Source organism: Mastigoproctus giganteus, chromosome 10 (assembly GCF_048544385.1).
Source record: "Mastigoproctus giganteus isolate SK-2022 chromosome 10, ASM4854438v1, whole genome shotgun sequence".
Taxonomy (NCBI): Eukaryota; Metazoa; Arthropoda; class Arachnida; order Uropygi; family Thelyphonidae; genus Mastigoproctus; species Mastigoproctus giganteus.
Genome location: NC_143584.1, coordinates 110,488,207 through 110,515,009, shown reverse-complemented (window position 1 = coordinate 110,515,009; position 26,803 = coordinate 110,488,207). Strand labels below are relative to the sequence as shown.

Sequence of the window (26,803 nt, the reverse complement as noted above, 5' to 3'; positions counted from 1 at the left end):
GGGTGGTTAACGAAAGTAATCAGGGTAAGCTACTACAATAAGATCTAAAAAAAAATTGGCAGACGGGCTGGCAATTGAGAAGTTTAACACTGACAAATGGCAGTTGAGAAGTTTAACACTGACAAATGCAAGGTAATGTACCAACTGTATGGTACTACACTCAACTCAAAGACCTTTTTTTTTGGCAGAGGGGGAAGTAATTATGCAGTCAGGTATGAAGTTCTCTAAGCAATGCAGACAGCCTACCAGGACAGCTAATGGGGTTTTGTCAGTGATATACAGGAAGTTTGCTAGCAGGGATGAGAAGGTGATTATCTCATTTTACAAGGTAATGATGGTTAAGCAGCATCTTGACTACTGCATACAGGTCTGGAGTCCTCATTTTAGGAAGGATGTAAATCTGCCAGAACAGGTGCAGGTAGCAAAAGGTGATCTTACCAAGGAAAGTATCAATCCTGCAAATTGCAACACTGGAGACTAGGCACATGTGAGATGTTTAAGGCTTGGAATGGATTGAGCAAGTTCAATGCTGATGACATTCTTCCTCAGACTATGCATATAAGGGGGCTTAAATTTAAATTGTGTAAGGATGGTTGCAGCATAGATGTGTGGTGGTTTGCCTTAAGCCAGCAGGCAGTTGATTGTTGGAGCAATCTTCCATCTGTAGGTTGAATAAATTCAAGGAGGAACTAGACAAATTATTTCAGGAAATGTGGGAGAATTGTATTTTTTTTTTTTTTTTTTTTTGCTGATGCTTTAAAGCATCATATGCTGCTGCTGTTACTAATAATAATGATTACACATACTTCATAAAATTTCCAGAAAGAACATCTGAAGTAATTTGGTTTAAAATGCATGTTTATAAAAATACCTCTCTCTCTCTCTCTCTCTAAATTTACAATTTTTTTTTCTAGAGTCTAGAGATGACAATGATTCTGGTCGATCATCTTGGTCAGAAGGAGGCAGCACAACCTTCAGTAGTCAAGATGACTTGAAGGACATAGAAGATAAGTGGCCCACTTCATTTTGTACACAACTTTCTGTTTTAACTCAAAGGAACTTTATAGAGGCCAAAGGACGAATGCTCTCCAAGTTAAACTGGATTCAAACAGTTGGTCTAGGTTTAATATGTGGGCTTATTTGGTTCCAAGTTCATCGTACTGAGGGTACTATCTCTGACATTCGAGGATGGGTAATTTTTTTATTATAATAAATAGTTTTTAAATTTAATGGTATTATTGTTTATATATTAGAACAAGCTATAAATTGCCATCTTTTTTTTTTAATGAATTACGGTAAAATCTCGTTACCATTCCCCTGCGAAAGGATAGGCTTTTCTATGTAAATATATTCGTTTATTACAAAATTCAGTTAATATGTATTACAAAGTTCTTTTTCACCCCATGAGAAATAAATATTGTAATTTTGTATGTTTAATACAAATCTTGGCAGAGCGATCCGGTTATTGACCCCCGGCCACCTGTCTCCCTACTTCCGGAAGGATGGCACTGACTTGTTAGATATTAGTTTTGTGTAAACAAAAACAGTTTATGGTCACTACAACATCAAGTGCACTCTGAAAAACATCTTTCTGAAGGATGGGGCGCTCCGTAGCCAGGTGGGCAGGAGCAGCAGTGCGTAGCACACACTTCTTAATTAGACCGGGATTCAAGCCTGTGACACCAAATACGGAGGATGCGGAAAGGTTAGAGAATGACCACCGCACATCCCCGGAGCAATATGGCCTTAGTTGCTAATGCTCCTAAAAACCAAACAACAACTGAAGGATGAGTTGTTAAATTAAGAAAAGAATAAAAAGTTTTTCTAAGTTGTTTACATGCACTCCCTCGCTCTCCATGGGAATAAGGTCAGTTGAAATTGTTACCCCAGTTCAAAGAGTCTTTTGCTATCATATACAGCAATCTATTTTTTTGTGCCATTTTATCTGAGCTGACGTCTTTTTCGGAACTTGTGTCTTTAAATTAATTTAAAATTTGTTTATATTAAATCTTATTTAGCAGTGTTATGGCGACAAAATGTAGACAGACAGAATTAAGCCTGGAAATTAAACTAAAAATTATACCAGAGGCCGATAGGATGGAAAGGAGCAAAACAGACATTGCAAAGGAATACAACATTCCTTTACAATACTGAAAAACCGAAAAATACTTGAAGTGCGTGAAACTGAAGCAGCAATGAAAAACAGGAAACGAATTTGTGGTGCAAAACACGAGGAGCTTGAAACAAAACTTTTCAAGTGGTACCAACAAATGCATGCATCTAATTTGCCAATATCAGGTCTGATTTTGCAAGAAAAGGCAAATTATCTAGCTCAGCAACATGGGATTAGTGACTTCAAATGCAGCAGTGGCTGGCTCCAAAGATTTAAAACAGGAATAATTCAGTTTCGCGAAATGTTTGCGGTGAGTCTGGATTAGTCAACAAAGAAAAGACTACAGACTAGTTGTGTTCTGTACGGTCCATCCTTGAAAAATATGAGGTAAAAGATATTTTTAATCTCGACGAGACAGGTTTATTTTATAATTTGCTGCCAAACAAAGTATTTGCTGTTTGAGGAGAGTCTTGTCATGGTGGAAAATTAAGTAAACAAAGACTCACTGTTCTGGTATGCTGCAATTCAGATGGCAATACAAAACTACACCCACTTGTGATTGGTCAGTTTTCCAAGCCAAGATGTTTTAAAGCAGTTAACCAACTTCCCTGTGATTATGAGGCCAATAGAAGTGCTTGGCTTATGGTCAAAATTTTTCAGTCTTGGTTATCAAAATTTGACAGAAGAATGGCTTCAAAAAAAGGAATATTTTGATGATTCTAGACCGTTTTACAGCACATTCTGCCGAGACACTTCAGTTGATAAATATACGGCTGTTGTTTTTAGCCCCCAATACCACCAGTTTAATGTAACCACTGGATCAAGGCATTATTTATAACCTCAAGAAATCATATAAAGCCCGCCTGATAAGGTACTTGATCCACAACATAGACGGAGGGAACAATTTGCAGCCAAATTAGAATGTCTTGGATTTTTTTTTTTTTTTTTTTTTTTTTTTCAGTAGTTGTTGGCGCATAGGCTTCTGTGGCCATAATGCACCTCCCAAGGTTTTTGCAGTAGTTTGATCCAAGCCCAAGGCGGGAATCGAACCCGCGACCTTTGGGTTGCCAGGCAGACACTTTACCCACCCAGCTAGCCTGGTCGGCTGGAATGTCTTGGATGCTATCCGTAATCTTGTTATTGCTTGGGAAAGTATTACATCAAGTGTTATAATCAACTGCTTCAGAAAGAGTGGCTTTGGAGAGAACATCATCGAAAAACAAGGTCCAGCAGACAAATGTGATAGCAACAGAGAGGAATGGAGGAATTTGAAGGAGCATATGAATTTTATTGGCGAATTTGAAGAGTTTGTGAAGGTGGATGATGAAGTTGCTACCACGGCAACGCCAACACCAGAAGAGCTGCTGGGTACCAAACAAAACGATGCTGTTTTTGTTACCAGTGACAGCAAAAGTGAAGATGCACACACTGCCATCTAAAAAAGATGCCCAAAATGCATTCAGCATAATAGAGAATGTCTTGGCCTGCAGTAACGTTGATAAAGAAACAACTATTCCATTTGATAACGTCTGTGCTGTAATTACAAATGCATATAGGACAAAACTGTGCAAACAACATTGGATTTTTTCTTTAAAATTAGATTAATTTATTAAAAAGTTAATGGTTTGTATGTCTCCTTTTATAATTATTGTAATTATTTTTATTGTGATACTAAAATATTGTATATATCAAAAAATATGGAACAGGACCAGGGTATGTCTGCCAGGGGCAAAGGGTGATGATGTAGAGCAGATATCATCCTTTAAGGGCACAAAAGGTGATATTGTTGTACACGTTGGCACTAATGATATTAAGAGTAGGAGACCAGTGGAATTACTTAACAAGTACAGGTCACTGTTGAAAAAAAGCCGTGAATTAGCGTTGAATTTGAAAGTGTCTGCAATCCTGCCCAGGCACGAAAGGAGGGAATATATGATGAGAGCCTTGTCGATCAATTTGGCCCTGGAAAGGTTGTGCAAGGCTCAGGGGGTAGAATTTTTTTCAGCCTGGTCTGTACTTGTTAACAGGAGAGACTGCTTCTACAGGGATGGGATACATTTAAATAGAAAGGGTGCAAGAATATTTGCTGATTCTATCGAGGCAGTGTTAGGTGGGTCAGAAAACTGCTAGCTTGGGGGGGGATACAAGGACTAACAGATTAACAGTAGCCACTGGCAGAGGTGAAAGTGATTCTTGAACTGCTTCTATTGGAATGAGCAGCAGCCTGGAAAACAAGATGCAAGGTATTTCAGAGACTGCTGGGAGTCATTGCGGTACAAATAAACACATGGATTATGTTAGGGTAGCTAAAAATAGGAACAAGTGCATGTATACTTGCATGTACACCAATGCTAGGAGTTTGGTAAATAAATTTGATGAATTTGAGGTATTGCTCAAAACATCAAAGGCAGATATTGTTGGGATATCAGAGACATGGTGTCACACAGATATAAGGAATGCAGAACTGGAATTTGGGGAGTACAATGTGTACAGGAAGGATAGACAGGATAGGAAGGGAGGAGGGGTTATACTATTAGTTAAGAAACACATAAAATCCAAGGAAGTGAAGCCAGTCAACATCGCAGGACAGTGCAGTGTCGAGTCAGTTTGGTGTTGACGTAAGCACTGGGAGATCAAAATTGAGAGTAGGAGTGTGCTATAGGCCTAATGACTCTGATGAGTATAATAGGAAACTGTACAGGGAAATAGAGTGGGCCAGTAAATCAGAGAGTCTTATAATGGGGGATTTTAATTTCCCAGATATTGAATGGAATTTGTGGGTGGGTCACTCACACACTAGCAAGGCTTTTGTGGATTTATTGGATGATTGTTTTCTACATCAGCATGTTTGGGAGGCAACTAGAGGGACTAATACTCTTGATCTGATTATCAGTAGTGATTCTTCATGCATTAAGAATCTGCAGATAAAGGAACCACTAGGTGGCAGTGATCACAGTATACTGAAGCGGGATTTACTCAAAAAGGCAACTACCATCAGGGGTAAAGGGAAGGGTTTTTGCTTTTGTAAAGGTGGCTATGATGGTCTGAGACAGCATTTAAATTCTACACAGTGGGACCAACCGATGATGTTACCAACAGAAAACTCAAAATGGGAAGCATTCAAAGAATTTATCTTGGAAGCTACTAGGCTTTACATCCCAACTAAGAAATATTACATTAGCATTAGTAGAGGCATATGATGCAAGAAAGCAAGCTTATGCAGCATCAGCCAAAAAAAACAAAAAAACCCACTCCCATTTCACCCCTCACCGTTCGTTCGAAATACCTGTCCAGCTGAGCCTTAAATTTATTTAGGCTATCAACTTCCACAACAAGGGATGGAAGTCTGTTCCACCAACAAACTACCCACTGGCTAAAGGCAAATTTCTGCAAATCTATCCTACATCTGTCTTTCCTCAATTTGAATTTATGCCTTCTCAGGTGATTATTCTGAGCAAGAGGAAGAATCCCATCGGCATTGAGCTGCTCAAATAATTGAAGGCTTTATACACCTCTATCAGATCACCTCATCTCCAGACAATGTAATTTGCAAAACATAAGCCTTTCTTCATAAGAAAACCCTTTATTCCATTCACTAATCTTGTTGCCCTACTCTGTACTCGTTCCAGCAGCTCTACCTCTTTCTTGAAATGAGGCCTCCAGACCTGTATACAGTACTCAAGGTGTCGCCTGACCATTGTCTTATACAAGGGAATAATCACCTCCTTATCCCTGCTAGAAAAATTCCTGTATATCATTGACAAGACATCACGAGCTACTCTTCCAGCCAGTCTGCACTGCTCACAAAACTTCATATCTGCCTGCACAATTACCCCCAGGTCCTTTTCATTCTCTACCACTGTCAGTGTAGTTCCACAGAGTTGATACGTTGCTCTGGGGTTACTGTTTCCCGTATGTAGTACTTTACATTTGTCAATGTTAAACTTCATTTGCCACCTCTCAGCCCAACATTTCAAGATCCTGTTGCAGCAGTGTACTGTCATTAGTGTCCTTAACAACCCTGCCAACCTTCGTGTCATCTGCAAACTTGGACATTAAGCTTGATATACCATCATCAGTATCATTTATAAATACAGAAAACAACAATGGAGCCAACACTGAACCCTAAGGGACTCCACTAATAACATTAGTTCATGATGAGCAGTGTCAATTGATTACCACTCTCTTTCTTCTCCCACTCAACCATCCCTTTATCCATAGCAGCAATTGCCTCCAATCCCACACTGCTCCAATTTGTGCAGCAGTCTTCCATGTGCAACAGTATCAAAAGCCTTTCTAAGATCCATATATATGATATCAAAGTTATTCCCTGCATCCAGTTCTTTTGTGACTGCATCATAGTATCCAATCAAATTGGTCCAGTCAAGACTTTCCCTTAACAAAACCATGCTGTGTCCGAGTTATAACTGAAGTCTTGTCTAGATGATCCTGCAGTGCTTCTTTAACCAGTGCCTCCATTAATTTTCCTGGAACGGAAGTTAAACTCACAGGTCTATAATTATTTGTGTCAGCCTTTGATCCTCCGTTGTGAATTGGGGTCACATTTGCACATCTCCAGTCTATGGGTACCTCCCCTGAATCCAAAGAAGCTCTCATAACTATGGCTAAGGGTTTGCTTACTTCCTTTGCTGCATCCTTCAATATAACTGAATAGATCCCATTCACCCCGGGTGCTTTTTTTTTTTATTTTTATGTTTATCCTCAACAATTTCTCCTCCACTTTCCTCTCAGTTATTACAAAATCATCTAGCTCACTGCCAGAGTTTACTTCTCCTCTGGTATTCCCCTTCCTGAATAACTCCTCATGTGTGAATGTAGATGCAAAATACTCATTTAGTTCAACGTTTAGGCCTAAATGGATGTCATATGAACTAAAATTTACTTCAATTAAACCAGTTTGGTACAATTCTGGCCTTGAGTGGTGTATTATCCTACAATGCACTCCGTTTGAAGAACCTATTCATAGATGGATATGCTGTAGCCATGAAGGAATGAATGTGGTCAGAAACAATTTCCAGATAACTTGTGGCATCCAAATGTTGCTCTAGTGGTATCAAGGGACCCAGTGTGCACAAAAACACTACTCATACCATTAAACTGCCACAACCAGCTTGCATTTTTGACACCCGGTAGGATGGGTCCATTGACACATGATGTTTTTGTCATATTTCGGCCTGCCCATCAACAAGAACCAGGATTCATCACATTGTACATTTTTAAAATCCTTCATTATAGAGGTGTTGGTGTTCTTGAGCTCCCCTGTAATTGTACCTTCTTTTTTTCAGGAGTGCAACCTAGTTCAGTTGTCAGCTGTAGTATTCTATGAGTGACAAGATACAATTGAGTTGTGCATCCTGAAATTCTTCTTTGGTTACCATTGGTGTACTGGGTTGTTATTTGACTGACGGTAGCCTTTCTGCTACCCTGCACAAATTTTGTCAACCATCATTGGAACTCTTGCATCAGGCAGCTGTTTCTGACTGCAGATCACCATTCACTGGATGTTATTTGGGTATTGGAACAATCTCAGCAAACCCAAGATATAGTAATACATGGAATCCCCAATAGGGTTGCAGTTTCCAATTCCGACTACCATGCCATACCATGTTCAGAGTCACTTAAATCTTTCTTTTTTTCCATTCTTGTTGACATGCTTAGAGTATCCCCATATATCTGTCCTGCTTTATATTGGTACAGACACATGATGCTGTTACTGAAGGAGCACACCATTTCATGAAAATGGTAGGTGTACCAAATAAAGTGGCCACTCACTGTATATTTAATGCAAAGAATGTATAAAAGTTGACAACACTTAGGCCACACAAACTTGATGGCATCCTTCTCTTACAAAGCATTTCTTATTCAATTATAAAATAAATAATCATGTTCTCAGCAGAGTTAAGAAAACTTAAGGATGTAGGCATTTCTATAAAGGCTCTTGAAATATTATATTGATCATAATTTTTGTATTCAGTATTTCATATTGAAAATCTTATAACCAATATCTGCTACTGTAACATGCAAGTCTGCATTTCTTTCTTTCTCATTTGTACCTTTTGTGACATTGTGTAAATAAAAAAGATTGAAAAATATAACAAAAAGACAAGAAAAATTTATATGCTATAGAAAATTCATTAATTATAATTTATTGCATCAATAATAAATTATTGATACAAGTCCCTTCATCTTCTGCTAAACAAAAAGAATGTTCCAAAACTGCTCCTTAACTTTAATCACCTTTAAGCCATAGAGAATCTTTTATCAGCAGCTCGTTTTCAATGACTGCACCTTTATCTACCTTCCTAAATATAGACATAGCTTTATTAGAGTAGAAACTTGAAGTAAAATTAGTGGTTTTCACAAATGTTTGGTGTAGTGCAACTTTCTTTGTTTAGGTGGTCATTCTATCCTATATTTCATGTGTTGCTCTAAAAAAAATAAATAACAATCAAAAATGCATGTGTAATATAATAGTTTTAAAACCTTGAAGATGGAAGTGTTAATATCTAATGTATATGTATATTTTAAAATTTTGCAATTAACAATTTTATAAATTGATTATAAATGAAAAAAATATGAGACAATCCCATGTTTATAATGTTTTTTTTTCCCCAACAGAATTAATAAAAATGGATGGATTTTGCAATGTAGCATGTTTTTCAATTTTTCTTAATTTAAAAAACATGCAACTTTTATAAATTTAAAAATTAAATATATTAATTAATGCACTCAATTACTAAAAGTCAAAGGTGGTTTTCAGAACTGAAAACCACCAGAAACTTTTTCTGATATAAAAAAAGAAAGTTGGTCACTTGTCAGATGTATACTGCTTCTGATTAAAACTATACTTAAAAACAAAATACCATTTTCATTGATAATTTTCCCTCTCCTAAGATCTAACAAAAATCCCCCTATCTTTTTTTTCCTATTTTTTAATTTCTTATAGTCCATCCATTTGTTAATTTCATTTTTAATGTTAATTAAAACAAAATCTTAATTAAGATTTGTTATTTCAGATGTTTTTCAGCACAACATACTGGATGCTGTTTGCTTTATTTGGAGCTCTGATTTCATGTAGGCAACTATTTTCATATTTCTAATTTTTCTTTAACATCTGCAATTTGAAATCAATATTTTTTCCATATAATCCATACACCAATCAACATAATGCTGATGTATTTAATGAAAATAGAAAAATAAATATAAAATGTAATAATATATACTGTGTAATATTAAAATGCAATAAAAATCAATCACAGGATGGCTTTCAAATGCCACTGTTTTCTTTATCAAGAGCATGAACTTGAATGTATCATTTTATTTATGTCACAGAAGCAGAAAAACAATTGCAGATATATGGTACAAAATGTTTACTCACTTAGATTAAATTCTGGAAATTAGAACTTCACACTTTTGTCTGCAGGCTAGAAACAGCCAGCTGTCATGATTAATACTGCACTCCTCAGAATGCTAATATAAGCTCGTAAGCCATTTTCAGTGTCAGAATTTATATGTATCAGTCAGTGATGGCTCTATCATAGGAAGAATACCAAACTAACTGACAGGCTTCCTAATTCTTCATGCCTCTCCCCACAGTGGCAGCTCATTATAAAGTCCCACTGAGTAAGTCATGGCACTATCACAGTAACACAAAAAAAATAAAAGTAAATATCTTTTTGTATTTATAACTGATGGTATAAATCAGGGTTGTCCCATATATGGCCTGCCAACCTTTCTTAAGTAGTAGTAGTAGTAGTGGCAATGTGATGCAAGAAAGCAAGTGTATGAGCTTATGCAGCACCAAAAAAAAAAAAAAAAATCACACCATTCCCTTCAAATGCCTGTCCAGTTCCTCCTTAAATTTATTTAACCTATCAACTTCCACAAAGACAGATGGAAGTTTGTTCCAGCAATTAACCACCCGCTGGCTAAAGGGCAAATTTCCGCACATCTATTCTACATCTGTCTTTTCTTAATTTGAATTTATGCCCCCTTAGGTTCGTAATCTGAACAAGCGGAAGGATCCCATCAGAATTCAGCGTGCACAACCCATTCAAGGCCTTATACACCTCAATCAGATCACTGCGCAGGTGCCTAGTCTCCAGCCACTGCAATTTGCAGAACTTAAGCCTCTCTTGGTAAGAGGATCCCTTCATTCCCCTCACCAATCTTGTTGCCCTTCTCTGTACACGTTCAAGCAAATCTACATCCTTCCTAAAATGAGGCCTCCAGACCTGTATGCAGTACTCAAGGTGTGGCCTGACCATTGCCTTATACAGAGGGACAATCACCTCCTTTTTCCTGCTAGCAGAATTATTATATATCTTTGACAAAACCCCATGACCTGCCCTGGCAGCCTCTCTGCATTGCTCAGAAAACTTCATATCTGACTGCACAATTACGCCCAGGTCTTTTTCATTTTCTACCACCTTAAGTGTAGTACCACACAGTTGGTACGTTTCTCTGGGTTTACTTCTACCCATATGCAGTACTTTGCATTCGTCAAGGTTGCCACTTCTTAGCCCATCTGCCCAAATTATCTAGATCCTCTTGCAGTAGCACACTACCATTACTGTCATTAACAATCCTGCCAATCTGTATCATCTGCAAACTTCAATATCATTGATAAATATAAAAAACAACAGAGGATCCAACACCTGTGGGACTCCACTAATAACATTAGTCCACGAAGAGCAGCACCCATTGATTACCACCCTCTGTCTTCTCCCACTCAATCATCCTTTTATCCATTGTAGCAACTTACCCTTAATACCATTGTGCTCCAATTTGTACAATAGTCTTCCATGCACAACAGTGTCAAAAGCTTTCCTGAAATCCAAATATATGATATCAAAATTATTTTTTGCATCCAGTTCCTTTGTAACCACATCATAATATCTTATCAAATTTGTCAGACAAGACTTTCCCTTAATAAACCCATGCTGTGTCTGAATTATTGCTGCAGTCTTGTCTAGATGATCCTGCAGTGCATCTTGAACCAGTGACTCCATTATTTTACCCGGAACAGAAGTTAAACTAACTGGTCTGTAATTACTCTTGTTACCCTTCGATCCCCCTTTCTGAATTGGGGATAAATTTGCACATCTCCAGTGTGGTACAAAAACTTTTATGCATTGATATAACTAGTATAACTCATTAAAGCATGTGATGGAAGTTGTTGTTTCCACAATTAACTTCATTAAACCACAAAGGCTTAATCATTGACAGTTCCAGGCTTTTCTTGAAGATGGTGAGTCAGAATATGGTTATATATATATATATATTTTTTTTTTCAGTAATGTTGTTGGCATAGTAGGGTGAAGACATTGGCACATTTCTACTCCCTGATAGAAGAAATAATGGTGTTTATGAGAAGTAAGGGAAAGAGTGAGAGTGTAATAGATGATTCCTAGTAGATACCACCAAATATCTTTCTGAATTGCATGCAAAGTTACAAGGAAAGGATCAATTAGTAAATGTATTATATGAGCATGTTGCAGCTTTTACTGAGAAATTAAAGCTAGTTTGTAAACAAGTACTTCTTAAAAAACCTAACAACTTCATATAACACTTTCAGCTAGATGTGGCGCCTCCGTAGCCGGGTGGGCAGGAGCAGCAGTGCATGGCACACGCTTCTTGATTAGACCGGGGTTCGAGCCTGTGACCACCAAATACGGAGGGTGCGGAAAGATCAGGGAATGACCACCGCATATCCCCGGAGCAATATGGCCTTAGTCGCTAATGCACCTAAAAACCAAATAACAACAACAGCTAGATGTACTGAGACAATTAAGTTTAATAAATGCTCACCATAAATTAGTTGCCTTATATATGAATTTGATTCGAAATTTGCAGATGCCAGGAATTGTAGTTTCAAGCTTAAAATTTTTGCTGATCCATTTAGCATAAATGTTGAAGTAGAAAATACCTTTGAAATAGAATTAATTGAAGTTCAAGCCAAGTTCTGCATGCTGCTTGCATAAGATTTTTGTAGTTCTATTTAGGGCACTTGAAAAGATTGTGGGTATACGTTATGGGGTTGTTTTGCAACAAGATCCACTTTTTCATTTCTAGATATACCAGAATGCACTAGGATCCAGCAGAATGTTACAGTCTGTTTGGACTCACTGCAGAAGAGTAACTTCTGCAGACGAAGGGGCATTATTTATTATGATCATTTAAGGAGAGCTTTTGTTGAGAATAATATTCTCACTTTTAATAGAAAATACATCAACAAAGGATACTCTTCCAATCTTTTGAACCATGCTATTCAGTAGCTCATATTGTTGTGAAAGCATTTTTTCATTGATGAAAAACATATAGACAAAGTCATGGTCATTATTGACAGGTGAAGATTTATGCAGTGTACTTCATATTGCTTAGCCGAGTGGTCAAGAGTGTGAGTGCAATAGCACACACTCTTTAAGTAGACCAGGGTTCAAGCCCCTGACTGCTAAATACGGTCTATCTGCCAACCTGCACTGGACCTGCATGGTAGATTATGGTCTATTTCCTTCAAAATGAATTGTCGAGGCAGCTTCCATCCTACGTTGGATTGATAATGACTGCTGCTTACCTTACTTCATATTGCTACGTTAAGTCTATATGCAAGCAAAAGCAATGTCAGATATCTGTAATTTGCCTATTTGTGTACTGAATAAATAATAACTGATTAAAATTTTTTATTTGCATTCGTAATTTTAACAGCCCCTTTGCATACATATGAGAAAATAGCTGGATAATTGCGATATATCTTTGCAAATTTTTCTCACTTGCCCGAAGAGTTGAAAATTTCTGAATCTGCCCATTTATAAAAAGTTGGACACCCCTGGTATAAATGATTATATAATAATCATTTATACCAGGTGAGTACTTATGTGATCCAAGGCTAACTCTATAGCATGCAGCTGTTCAGTATATATGCTGCATTCAGGCAGAATCTGCTCAGATACAGTTTTGTCTGAAAAGACAGCAGCAGGCCCACATGGTTCCAACTTCAAGCAGTTTGCGTAAACTGATAAGAAATCAATGTTTAGCTCAATGTGCTGAAAAGAGCTGATGGTAGACAGAAGACAGCGTATCAGACTTCATCAAGTTCTTAAGTGAGGAAGTCACATGCTGGTACTTGACATGCCAGGATAGAGGGAGCTGCCTTGGTGATTGGGCAACCTTGTCTACCATAATGTTAAGCTCTCTGAGGAGCTCTTGAACACAAATACACTCATCAGACTGCCATATACATTTTCCTATTGTGTTCAACTAAAAAGAATACTATAGAGACAACTGGTTTTGTCAAAGCAACAAAGATGGTTCATTTGCTTCTACATATAGACGTTGGGCAGATGTTCTGAAAGCACCAGTAGCAACACAAATATCAAGATGGTGAATGAGGTAAGCCACTGAAGATTGCTATTTCTGGTGGACACATTCTTGAGACCCATAATCAATTTTGATCTCACAAGTGCACTGATCTGCATCTGAGGAAGTAGAAGAGAGAGCATGGTGGATGTTCAATCCTCTCATGCACTTTGCTCATAGACAACAGATGTGTTGAAGAAATGTCAACTTTTTGTCAAATATGAGTTCCAACAATTTCATCTCCAGTACTACTGGAATAATACTTTAGCATTAGTAGAAGCATATGATGCAAGAAAGCAAGCTTATGCAGCATCAGCCAAAAAAAAAAAACACTCCCATTTCACCCCTCAGTTTGTCGAAATACCTGTCCAGCTGAGCATTAAATTTATTTAGGCAATCAACTTCCACAACAAGGGATGAAAGTCTGTTCCACCAACCAACTACCTGCTGGCTACAGACAAATTTCGGCACATCTATCCTACATCTGTCTTTCCTCAATTTGAATTTATGTACTCTCAGGTCATTATTCTGAGCAAAAGGAAACATCCCATCAGCATTGAGCATGCTCAAACCATTCAAGACTTTATACACCTCTATGAGATGACCTTGGCAGTGCCTAGTCTCCAGACACTGTAATTTGCAAAAATTAAGCCTTTCTTCATAAGAGCAACACTTTGTTCCATTCACTAATCTTGTTGCCCTTCTCTGTACTCGTTCCAGCAGCTCTACATCCTTCTTGAAATGAGGCCTCTAGACCTGTATACAGTACTCAAGGTGTGGCCTGACAATTGCCTTATATAAGGGAATAATCACCTCCTTATCTTTGCTACAAAAATTCCTGTATATCATTGACAAGATACCATGAGCTACTCTTGCAGCCCGTCTGTACTGCTCAGAAAACTTCATATCTGCCTGCACAATTACTCCCAGGTCCTTTTCATTCTCTACCACTCTCAGTGTAGTACCACAGAGTTGATACGTTGCTCTGGGGCTACTGTTTCCCATATGTAGTACTTTACATTTGTCAATGTTAAACTTCATTTACCACCTCCCAGCCCATCTGCCCAACCTTTCCAGATCCTGTTGCAGCAGCATACTGTCAGTAGTGTCATTAACAACCCTGCCAACCTTTGTATCATCTGCAAACTTGGACATTAAGCTTGATATACCATCATTATTATCATTTATAAATACAGAAAACAACAATGGACCCAACACTGAACCCTGAGGGACTCCACTAATAACATTATCCAACGATGAGCAGTGTATATTGATTACCATACTCTTGTCTTCTCACCCTCAACCATCCCTTTATCCATAGCAGCAATTTGCCTCCAATGCCAAACTGCTCCAATTTGTGCAGCAGTCTGCCATGTGCAACAGTATCAAAAGCTTTTCTAAGATCCAAATATATAATATCAAAGTTATTCCCTGCATCCAGTTCTTTTGTGACCGCATCATAGTATCCAATCAAATCAAACAGGCAAGACTTTCCCTTAACAAAACCATGCTGTGTCCGAGCTATAACTGAAGTCTTGTCTAGATGATCCTGTAGTGCTTCTCTAACCAGTGCCTCCATTAATTTCCTGGAACAGAAGTTAAACTCACAGGTCTATAATTACTTGTGTCAGCCTTTGATCCTCCTTTGTGAATTGGGGTCACATTTGCATATCTCCAGTCTATGGGTACCTCCCCTGAGTCCAAAGAAGCTCTCATAATTATGGCTAACGGTTTGCTTACTTCCTTTGCTGCCTCCTTCAATATAACTGGATAGATTTCCATCCACCCGGGGTGCCTTTTTTATGTTTATCCTCAACAATTTCTCCTCCACTTTCCTTTCAGTTATTACAAAATCATCTGGCTCACTGCCAGAGTTTACTTCACCTCTGGCATTTCCCTTCCTGAATAACTCCTCATGTGTGAATGTAGATGCAAAATACTTGTTTAGTTTGTTAGCCACCTGAACAGGATCATCAACAGTTGAATCATCAATATGCAGTGGACCAATCTGATTCATCCCTTTCCTTCTAGAGTTTACATAGGTAAAGAACTCTTTGTTGTTTTTCTTTGCATCCTTTGCCAAGGATTTCTCATAATCTGCCTTTGCCTGCCTAATCTCTTTGTGACTTATTTACAGACCAGCTTACATCTATCATAAGCTTCCATGTCACCCATTAATTTATATATATCACATGCATTTTTCTTCTCTGCCATATGTCTCATTAGTTCATCTGACCTCCATTTAGGCCTAAACCTTGAACAATATTTCTTAGTATGTAAACCTAGTAGCTTCCAAGATTAATTCTTTGAATGCTTCCCATTTTGACTTTGCTGTTGGTAACATCATCAGTTGGTCCCACTGTATAGGTTTTAAATACTGTCTCAGACCACCATAATCACCTTTACGAAAGCAAAAACTCTTCCCTTGACCCCTGATGGTAGTTACCTCTTTGAGTAAATCCCACTTCAGCACACTGTGATCACTGCCACCTAGTGGTTCCTTAATGCATGAAGAATCACTACTGATAATCAGATCAAGAGTATTACTCCCTGTAGTTACCTCCCGAACATGCTGATGTAGAAAACAATCATCCAATAAATCCAGAAAAGCCTTGCTAGTGTGTGTGACCAACCCACAAATTTCAGTCAACATCTGGGAAATTAAAATCTCTCTGATTTACTGGCCCACTCTATTTCCCTGTACAGTTTCTTATTATACTCATCAGAGTCATTAGGCCTATAGCACACTCGTACTCTCAATTTTGATCTCCCAATGCTTACGTCACACCAAACTGACTCGACACTGCACTTTCCAGCGATGTCGACTGGCTTCACCTCCTTGGATTTTATGTGTTTCTTAACTAATAGTATAACCCCTCCTCCCTTCCTATCCTGTGTATCCTTTCTGTACACATTGTACTCCTCAAATTCCAGTTCTGCATTCCTTATATCTGTGTGACACCATGTCTCTGATATCCCAACAATATCTGCCTTTGATGTTTTGAGCAATACCTCAAATTCATCAAATTTATTTACCAAACTCCTAGCATAAGTATACATGCACCTGTTCTTAGCTACCCTAACACAACCCATGTATTTACTTGTATCGCAATGGCTCTCAGCAGTCTCTGAAATACCCTGCATCTTGTTTTCCAGGCTGCTGCTCATTCCAATAGAAGCAGTGCAAGAATCACTTTTACCTCTGCCAGTGGCTACTGTTAATCTATTAGTACCGGTATCCCCCCAAGCTAGCAGTTTTCTGACCCACCTAACACTGCCTTGATCCCAGGGGCTCACATTTGGTGAATATGGGCTTGGCAAACCCTGAGTCCTGAGCTGGATATCATGATTCTTCTCTTTCTTGCTTTCTTGGTGATTCCCTTCTACTTCTGACTCTCTCTCTCTTCCTCAGGGTAACACGGGAATTTTTTTTTTTTTTTCGGCTGGTGCAGCATAAGCCTCAGGCTTCCTTGCACCTTAAGGCTAATAATAATAATACATAGCATCAGCAAATATTCTTGCACCCTTCCTATTTAAGTGTATCCCATCCCTGTAAAAGTAGTCTCTCCTGTTTGTTGAAATCTCGATTCAGGTTTGGTGTGAAGATTGTTTGCGATGAAAACCTAAACTGTTGCCCAGGAGTTAAGGTGATCAGTGGTTTGTTGCATTTGTCTCTTGATAACCGTCATATTGCATGATTGGAAAAATATGCTAAAGTCATTGACATAAAAGGCACTGTTTATGGTTGGTGGAAGTTTTTCAGTAATGGAGTTTACTTTAATGGCAAAAAGCATAACACTTAAAACAGATCCTTACGGTACTCCCTCCTCTTTGCAAAACAGCCGAGAGAGGGCAGATCCTACACAAATTTGGAAAAAACAATGGATAAAAAGTTTTTAATAAAAAAGCGAAGATGACCTCTTAGACCGAGGTTATAAAGATCTTTTAAAATACCAATTTCCAAGTTGTGTCACATATGCTTTTCACAGACCAAAGAAGATGGACACCAGGTGTTCTTGTTTTAGTAAAGCATGAAACCTTCACACCATTGAGCTGTGTGAGATCATGTGCCACTCCTAATCCAGAGTTTCTTCCAATACAGAACATTTGAAGTCTGGTATTGAAATGTATTTTCTCAGATCTACACTCAGGTAAGTGTTCTGCAAGGATCAGTACTGAGTGCTACACTCTTTGCAATCAGATTAAACACCATGACTCAAGATTATTATTAGCCATATTGGACAAGGAAGCCTGAGGCTTGTACTGCACCAGCAAAAAAAAAAAAAAAAGTTCTGAAATTACCCTTAGAGAGAGAGAGAGAGAGAAAGAAAGAAAGCAAACAAGAGTCAGAAGTAGAAAGGAATCACCAAGAAAGAGAAGAATGATGATATCCAGCTCAGGATCCTGGGTGTGCCAAACCCATACTCACCAGATATTCCAATACTGGACTGATGATCTTCCCAGATCCTATCATTCATATAATATGAACCCTATTGAAAGGCAACTTCAAGTCTCAGTAAGAAAAATTTTATCAAGAACTCTTGATAAAAACTCTTATGCCAAAAATTTACCCACCCCATCCCAAACCTGAAATTATGGCTGAATGTTTAAAAAAACTGATATTCAGTTTTTTTAAACATTTCAGCTATGACATGGGATGCTATTTCAGCGCTATGACATGGGGATGCTGATCAGTACACCCTCTGTATCACATGCTGATTAGAGCTCAGATTATGATTGCCATCTCTGAACTGTTACCTTTTACAATGGGATAATCACCTCCTTAGCAGATAGGATAGGTGGAATAGGATCAGGGTATGTCTGCCAGGGGCAAAGGTTGATGACGTTGTAGAGCGGATATCATCTTTTAAGGGCACAAAAGGTGATATAGTTGTACACGTTGGCACTAATGATATTAAGAGTAGGAGACCGGCGGAATTACTTAGCAAGTACAGGTCACTGTTGAAAAAAAGCTGTGAATTAGGGTTGAATTTGAAAGTGTCTGCAATTCTGCCCAGACACGATAGGAGGGAGTATATGATGAGAGCCTTGTCGATCAATTTGGCCCTGGAGGGATTGTGCAAGGCTCAAGGGGTAGAATTTTTTTCAGCCTGGACTGTACTTGTTAACAGGAGAGATTGCTTCTACAGGGATGGGATACACTTAAATAGAAAGGGTGCAAGAATTTTTGCTGATGCTGTCGAGGCAGTGTTAGGTGGGTCGGAAAACTGCTAGTTGGGGGGGGGATACAAGGACTAACAGATTAACAGTAGCCACTGGCAGAGGTGGAAGTGATTCTTGCACTGCTTCTATTGAAATGAGCAGAAGCCTGAAAAACAAGATGCAGGATATTTCAGAGACTGCTGGGAGTCATTGCGGTACAAGTAAACACATGGGTTGTGTTAGGGTAGCTAAGAATAGAAACAGGTGCATGTATACCTGCGTGTACACCAATGCTAGGAGTTTGGTAAATAAATTTGATGAATTTGAGGTATTGCTCAAAACATCAAAGGCAGATATTGTTGGGATATCAGAGACGTGGTGTCACACAGATATAAGTAATGCGGAACTGGAATTTGGGGAATACAATGTGTATAGAAAGGATAGACAGGACAGGAGGGGAGGAGGGGTTATGCTATTAATTAAGAAACACATAAAGTCCAAGGAAGTGAAGCCAGTCGACATCGATGGACAGGGCAGTGTCGAGTCAGTTTGGTGTGACATAAGCATAGGGAAATCAAAATTGAGAGTAGGAGTGTGCTATAGGCCTAATGACTCTGATGAGTATAATAAGATATTGTACAGGGAAATAGCGTGGGCCAGTAAATCAGAGAGTCTTATAATGGGGGATTTTAATTTCCCAGATATTGACTGCAATTTGTGGGTTGGTCACTCGCACACTAGCAAGGCTTTTGTGGATTTATTGGATGATTGTTTTCTACATCAGCATGTTCGTGAGGCAACAAGAGGGAGCAATACTCTTGATTTGATTATCAGTAGTGATTCTTCATGCATTAAGAATCTGCAGATAAATGAACCACTAGGTGGCAGTGATCACAGTGTGTTGAAGTGGGATTTACTCAAGGAGGTAAGTACCATCAGAGGTAAAGGGAAGGGTTTTTGTTTTCGTAAAGGCGACTATGATGGTCTGAGACAGTATTTAAATTCTATACAGTGGGACCAACTGATGATGTTACCAACAGCAAACTCAAAATGGGAAGCATTCAAGGAACTAATCTTGGAGGCTACCAGGCTTTACATACCAACTAAGAAATATTGTTCAAGGTTTAGGCCTAAATGGTTGTCAGATGAACTAATGAGATATGTGGCAGAGAAGAAAAATGCACGGGATACATACAAATTAATGGGTGACATGGAAGCCTATGATAGATATAAGTTGGTCTGTAACCAAGTCACAAAGGAGATTAGGCAGGCAAAGGCAGACTACGAAAAATCCTTGGCAAATGATGCAAAGAAAAACAGAAAAGAGTTCTTTACATATTTAAACTCGAGAAGGAAAGGGATGAATCAGATTGGTCCACTGGATATTGATGGTTCAACAGTTGAGGATCCTGCTCAGGTGGCTAACAATCTAAACGAGTATTTTGCATCTACATTCACGCATGAGGAGTTATTCAGGAAGGAGAATGTTGTAGGTAAAGTAAACATTGGCAGTGAGCTGGATGATTTTGTAATAACTGAGAGGAAAGTGGAAGAGAGACTGTTGAGGATAAACATAAAAAAGGCACCTGGGGTGGATGGGATCTATCCAGTTATATTAAAGGAGGCAGCAAAGGAAGTAAGCAAACCCCTAGCCATAATTATGAGAGCTTCTTTGGACTCAGGGGAAGTACCCATAGACTGGAGATGTGCAAATGTAACCCCAATTCACAAAGGAGGATCAAAGGCTGACACAAGTAATTATAGACCTGTTAGTTTAACTTCTGTTCCAGGTAAATTAATGGAGGCACTGGTTAAAGAAGCACTGCAGGATCATCTAGACAAGAATTCAGTTATAGCTCAGACGCAGCATGGTTTTGTTAAGGGCAGGTCTTGCCTGACCAATTTGATTGGATACTATGATGTAGTCACAAAAGAACTGGATGCAGGGAATAACTTTGATATTATATATTTGGATCTTAGAAAGGCTTTTGATACTGTTGCACATGGAAGACTGCTGCACAAATTGGAGCAGTGTGGCATTGGAGGCAAATTGCTGCTATGGATAAGGGGATGGTTGAGTGGCAGAAGACAGAGAGTGGTAATCAATGGACACTGCTCAACGTGGACTAATGTTATTAGTGGAGTTCCTCAGGGTTCAGTGTTGGGTCCGTTGTCGTTTTCGGTGTTTATGAATGATATTGATGATGGGATATCAAGTTTAATGTCCAAGTTTGCAGATGATACAAAGGTTGGCAGGGTTGTTAAGGACACTACTGATGCTATGCTGCTGCAACAGGATCTGGAAAGGTTGAACAGATGGGCTGAGAGGTGGCAAATGAAGTTTAACATTGACAAATGTAAAGTACTACATATGGGAAACAGTAACCCCAGAGCAACGTATCAACTCTGCGGTACAACACTGACAGTGGTGGAGAATGAAAAGGACCTGGGGGTAATTGTGCAGGCAGATATGAAGTTCTCTGAGCAGTGCAGACGAGCTGCAAGAGTAGCTCATGGTGTCTTGTCAGTGATATACAGGAATTTTTCTAGCAGGGATAAGGAGGTGATTATTCCCTTGTATTAGGCAATGGTTAGGCCACATCTTGAGTACTGTATACAGGTCTGGAGGCCTCATTTCAAGAAGGATGTAGAGCTGCTGGAACGGGTACAGAGAAGGGCAACAAGATTAGTGAATGGAACAAAGGGTTGCTCTTACGAAGAAAGGCTTAAGTTTTGCAATTTACAGAGTCTGGAGACTAGGCACCGGCGAGGTGATCTGATAGAGGTATATAAGGCTTTGAATGGTTTGAGCATGCTCAATGCCAATGAGATTCTTCATCTTGCTCAGAATAATCACCTCAGAGGGCATAAATTCAAATTGAGGAAAGACGGATGTCGGATAGATGTGCGGAAATTTGCCTTTGGCCAGCGGGTGGTTGGTTGGTGGAACCGACTTCCATCACTTGTTGTTGAAGTTGATAGCCTAAACAAATTTAAAGCTCAACTGGACAGGTATTTCGAACGAACGGAGGGGTGAAATGGGAGTGGGTTTTTTTTTTTTTTTTTGGCTGATGCTGAATAAGCTTGCTTTCTTGCATTATATGCCTCTACTAATGCTAATGCTAAATTCATGTGTATCATAAAATACACATGAAACAAAAATGTATACCAGTGAAGAGGAGTTTTATTTCTGTAAGATACAAAAGTCCTTTTGTTTTGTAAGCTGCCTGTACTGTCCCACTTTGAGGTATTAGAAGACAATATCTACTCTGGTATAATGAAGTTATTCAGTAATTTATAGGACAATAGTATAATTCTTTTTTAAAAAAACTAGTAAATCATGCTTTATGTGCATTACTGCTGCCCCTTACATTTCATATCATGATAAAAAAAGCATATTTATTATAATTCAAATCTTGGACTTGGACTGCCTGTTGAATTATGGAACATTAGAAATATGTGACAATAATACTTCTTAATAGTGCATCCAACTGTTATTAATAAACTGAATTATGCAAATTATTCCATAGAGGAATTTACTTGCTTTTAATATATGACTTTTTTAAGATTAGTTATTTAATTGTTTTTAAATCAACAGTTCCTCCTGAAAGAGAAGTAATAAATAAGGAAAGAGCATCGGGTGCATATAGGTTATCAGCTTATTATATTGCCAAGATGGTTGGAGAATTACCGTTGGTAATTGCACTTCCTACAACCTTTCATATAATTTCCTACCCTATGTTGGGATTGCATAGCCCCCAGACCTTCTTTAGTCTCTGGGGCTTCTTACTACTCAGTACTATTGTTGCCCAAGTAAGTAATTTTTCTTAATCTTGTTTTTTCATTTTTTTCTTTTAAAAATAACTGCTATTGTTTTCAAGTCATTATTATTAGCCATATGGTGCAAGGAAGCCTGAGGCTTATGCTGCACTAGCAAAAAAAAATTCCAGCGTTACCCTGAGAGAGAGAGAGAGAGAGAGAGAGAGAGAGAGAGTCAGAAGTAGAAGGCTGTTCAATGGCTTCCTTTCCAGATGGAATTATGTCTCAATTCAATAAGTCTTTGCTTTATATTTTAATTAGGAGCCATAAAATTACAATAAAAATTGTTTATTTTCAATTAAACTTATTTAATGAAGGTAAATTTTATTTAAATAAGCAAGATTATACTGGGAATTCTACAGATAAAAGAACATTCCAGGAGACTCTTAGTTATCCCTTTGCAGACGGCTGAGTCAGATAATAAAAGGAATCTGTGAATTTATGGGTGTTTTTTATTTACATTTTTGTACACGTCCTGTAGGCTAGACCTTATTTCTCAGAAGCCGCATCCTGACCTTTGTTTTCTACCTACTAGCTGACTGTTATATTTCATTAATCCTTCAGTTTTATTACTCTATGGTTAATATTAATATTCTTCTCAGTTTTTTTTTTTTTATATATATAATCTATGTGTACATGCAGTCCATCATGTTAAAATGGATGGAGAGAAAGGGGGCTGTTCTTTCTATTGAACAAACTCTTCAATAAAAATGAAAAGTGGCATCAATGTGGCATTAGTGGCTATAATGAGTCTTCAGTTGAATGTATATGGAACAACAAAAATGAGACACCCACTATTCTTGCTGACACTTCCTAATTTACATAGTATCATTCACAGGAAGACAAACCAAAATTGAATTTCACTATTTTCCTTTTTTTTTTTCAAAAATAATGCAGTATATTTATATTAAATGTTATGCCAAACCTCACACTATACTATACTTTTATAAATATAGTTACAGAATTTATATAAATAAATTAGTTTTTTTTAAGAGTTTCTCATTCACTTTATATATTATCTGGGGGTTTTGATTATATAGGCAAATTTATTTCTCATCCATACCTGATAATCAGGTTGTTATTGGGTGGAGTTTAAATGGCACAGGGCCTCCTGGGGTAAATTGTGTCTGCTCATGATATATTTAATAGTTTTAGTTCAGAAATGGTTAGAGATGATCATATCAGTGGATTAACTTTAAATAGTAATAGAGGCATGTGATGCAAGAAAGCAAGAGTATGAGCTTATGTAGCATCAGCGAAAAAAAAAAAAAAAAAAAAATTCACACATACATTCCCTCCTGGAATTTTAGCATTAGCAAGGGCACATGATGCAAGAAAGCAAGCTTATATAGCATCAGCCAAAAAAACACACATTTCAACCATTCACTCACTCCAAATGTTTGTCTAGTTCTGCATTGAATATGTTTAAGTTATCAACTTCTACAACAACAGATGGAAGTTTGTTCCAGCAATCAACCACCCTCTGGCTAAAGGCAAACTTCCACATATCTATCCTGCAACTGTCTTTCCTCAATTTGAATTATACATCTCAGTCGGGTCACCTCACAGGTACCTAGTCTCCAGACACTGTAATTTGCAAAACTTAAGCCTTTCTTCGTAAGAGCAACTTTGTTCCATTCACTAATCTTGTTGCCCTTCTCTGTACTCATTCCCACAGCTCTACATCCTTCCTAAAATGAAGCCTCCAGACCTGTACACAGTACTCTAGGTGTGGCTTAACCATTGCCTTATACAAGGGGATAATCACCTCCTTATCCCTGCTAGAAAAATTCCTGTATACCAATGGCAATACACCATGAGCTACTCTTGCAGACCATCTGCACTGCTCAGAAAACATCATATCTGCCTGCACAACTACCCCCACGTCTTTTTCACTCTGTACCACTGCCAGTGTAGTACCACACAGTTGATAAGTTACTCTGGGGTTACTGTTTCCCATATGCAGTACATTTCATTTGTCAATGTTAAACTTCTGTTGCCACCTCTCAGCCCATCTGCTCAACTTTTCTAGATCCTGTTGCAGCAGCATACTGTCATTAACAACTGTGCTGACCTTCGTATCGTCTGCAAACTTAGACATTAAGCCTGATATACCATCATCAATATCATTATTGAATACAGAAAACAGCAATGGACCCAACACTGAACCCTGGGGGACTCCACTAATAACATTAGTCCACATAGAGCAGTGCCCATTGATTACCACACTCTGTCTTTATTTAAGCTAAAAAATTCCACGACAGATGGAAGTTTGTTCTAGCAATCAACTACCCACTGGCTAAAGGCAATTTCCACATCTATTTTACAACTGTCTTCCCTCAATTTGAATTTATTCTCCCCTCAGGTTCATAATCTGAGCAAGCGGAAGAATTCAGCGTGCTCAACCCACTTAAGGCCTCATACACCTCAATCACATCACTTCGCAGGTGCCTAGTCTGTAGCTGCTACAGTCTGCAGAACTTAAGCCTTTCTTGGTAAGAGGACCCCTTCATTCACCTCGCCAATCTTGTTGCCCTTCTCTGTACATGCTCAAGCAACTCTACATACTTCCTAAAATGAGTGAAGCCTCCAGACCTGTATATCTACATTCACAAATTCTCATGTGTGAATGTAGATTCAGATTATCAGCCATCTGAGCAGGATCATCAACAGTTGAACCATCGATATCAAACGGAAAACTTCCTTCTAGAGTTTTATAAGTAAAGAAGTCCGTACTGTTTTTCTTAGTATCCTTTGCCAAAGATTTCTTGTAATCTGCCTTCACTTGTCTAATCTCCTTTGTGACTTGATTACAGACTAGCTTATATCTGCCGTAGGCTTCTGTGTCCCCTAATAATTTATATGCGTCCCATGCCTTTTTCCTCTCTGCCATGAGTCTCATTAGTTTATCTGACATCCATTTAGGCCTCAACCTTGAACGCTTCCAACTTAGAATTTGCTGTTGGTAGTATCATTAGTTGGTTCCACTGTACAGAATTTAAAAACTGTCTGTTCCATAAAGGTCATTGTTTAAGCTAAAAAGTCACCTTTATGGAAGCAAAAACCCTTCTCTTTACTCCTGACGGTAATTATATCTGTAAATAAATTCCAAATCATCTTATCAAATTAGCATTATTTCCAAGAATATATGATAAATTTAATTTTTCTGCAAGTAATTTTATGGATATTGGAATAATGAGGATAGTCGATAAGGATATGCTTAACTGTTAGGTGAGTTTGACATTTGGGGCACTGAGAAGGGCTTTTTCTAAAAAAAGTAAGAAAAAATGTATTAGGAGTGAATAAGCAATGCAGTCTTGTCATTACTTTCTTCATGTGTGTTGTGCTTGAAGCTTGGTAACAAGGAGAAGATTGCAGCAGCAGCAGCTACCAGAGTATCAGATTTTGATCCATCAATATAGTCTGTGGTTTAGAAAGAGAATGAATTGTATATAGCTGCTTGATATTGCAAGAGGACAAAGTTTTCTTTCCCCATTGCTGAAAGTAGCAATTTAAAATTGCAGGAATAATCATCTAAGGTGATGCCCTGAAAGATATTGCATAGTTCAGTATTCAAAGCTTTAGTAAGTTCCCTAACTGGCACAAGATGATTTTCATTTGGTTTGCTATTGTAGAATAAATCTCATTCTGTATTGTATAGGCATCCACAATTACAGTTTGAGGGAAGATTGCTTTTGTTGTATGCTGCAAAAATTCAATGTTTTTTTTGTGAAGATGTAATGGAGGTTCATGGGCTTTCATGTAGAGCCTGTGAACTTGGGAAGTTCTGAAAGCAAACAAGACAATTCTAAGAGCATTGTGTTAAATGGCTTTTAATTACTGAAAAGTAATTTTTTTGCTTTTTCACCCAGTGTGGAGAAGACAGTGATTCTATCAATTGTGCTAGAAAATTCCTGCCCTCCCACCCATAAACATTTAAAATATGATTGCTTTTATATTATTATTATTAGCCATATGGTGCAAGGAAGCCTGAGGCTTTTGCTGCACCAGCCAAAAAAAAAAAAAAATTCTGAGTTAGAGAGAGAGAGAGAGGGGAACCAACAAGAAAGCGAAGAATGATGATATCCAGCTCAGGACCCTGGGTGTGCCAAGCCTATACTCACCAGACGTGTGAGTCCCTGGGGTTAATACAGTGCATATAACACACACAGAGTAAAATCTGGAAATCCATAGTCGAAGCTTGACCTGATAATGGCTCTACAGCGATTTAACAGGGTGTGTTGATCAGCACCCAACATAGATGAGACACATAAAAGTATATTTAACTTCTTTAAACAAATAGTTCTTAGATGAGACATGAGTTTATTG

At 38.2% G+C, this 26,803-nt stretch overlaps 1 protein-coding gene across 1 annotated transcript in view; it reads left to right on the top strand.

Moving 5' to 3' along the window:
* LOC150079220 (uncharacterized) overlaps positions 1–26,803 on the top strand; it is a 309,701-nt gene that overhangs the window by 256,774 nt on the left and 26,124 nt on the right. Inside the window, exons 11-13 of the mRNA XM_090382453.1 lie at positions 915–1,192; positions 9,151–9,208; positions 22,254–22,468. Coding sequence (XP_090238579.1) covers positions 915–1,192; positions 9,151–9,208; positions 22,254–22,468 — 551 coding nt within the window. The remainder of the gene's footprint in view (positions 1–914; positions 1,193–9,150; positions 9,209–22,253; positions 22,469–26,803) is intronic.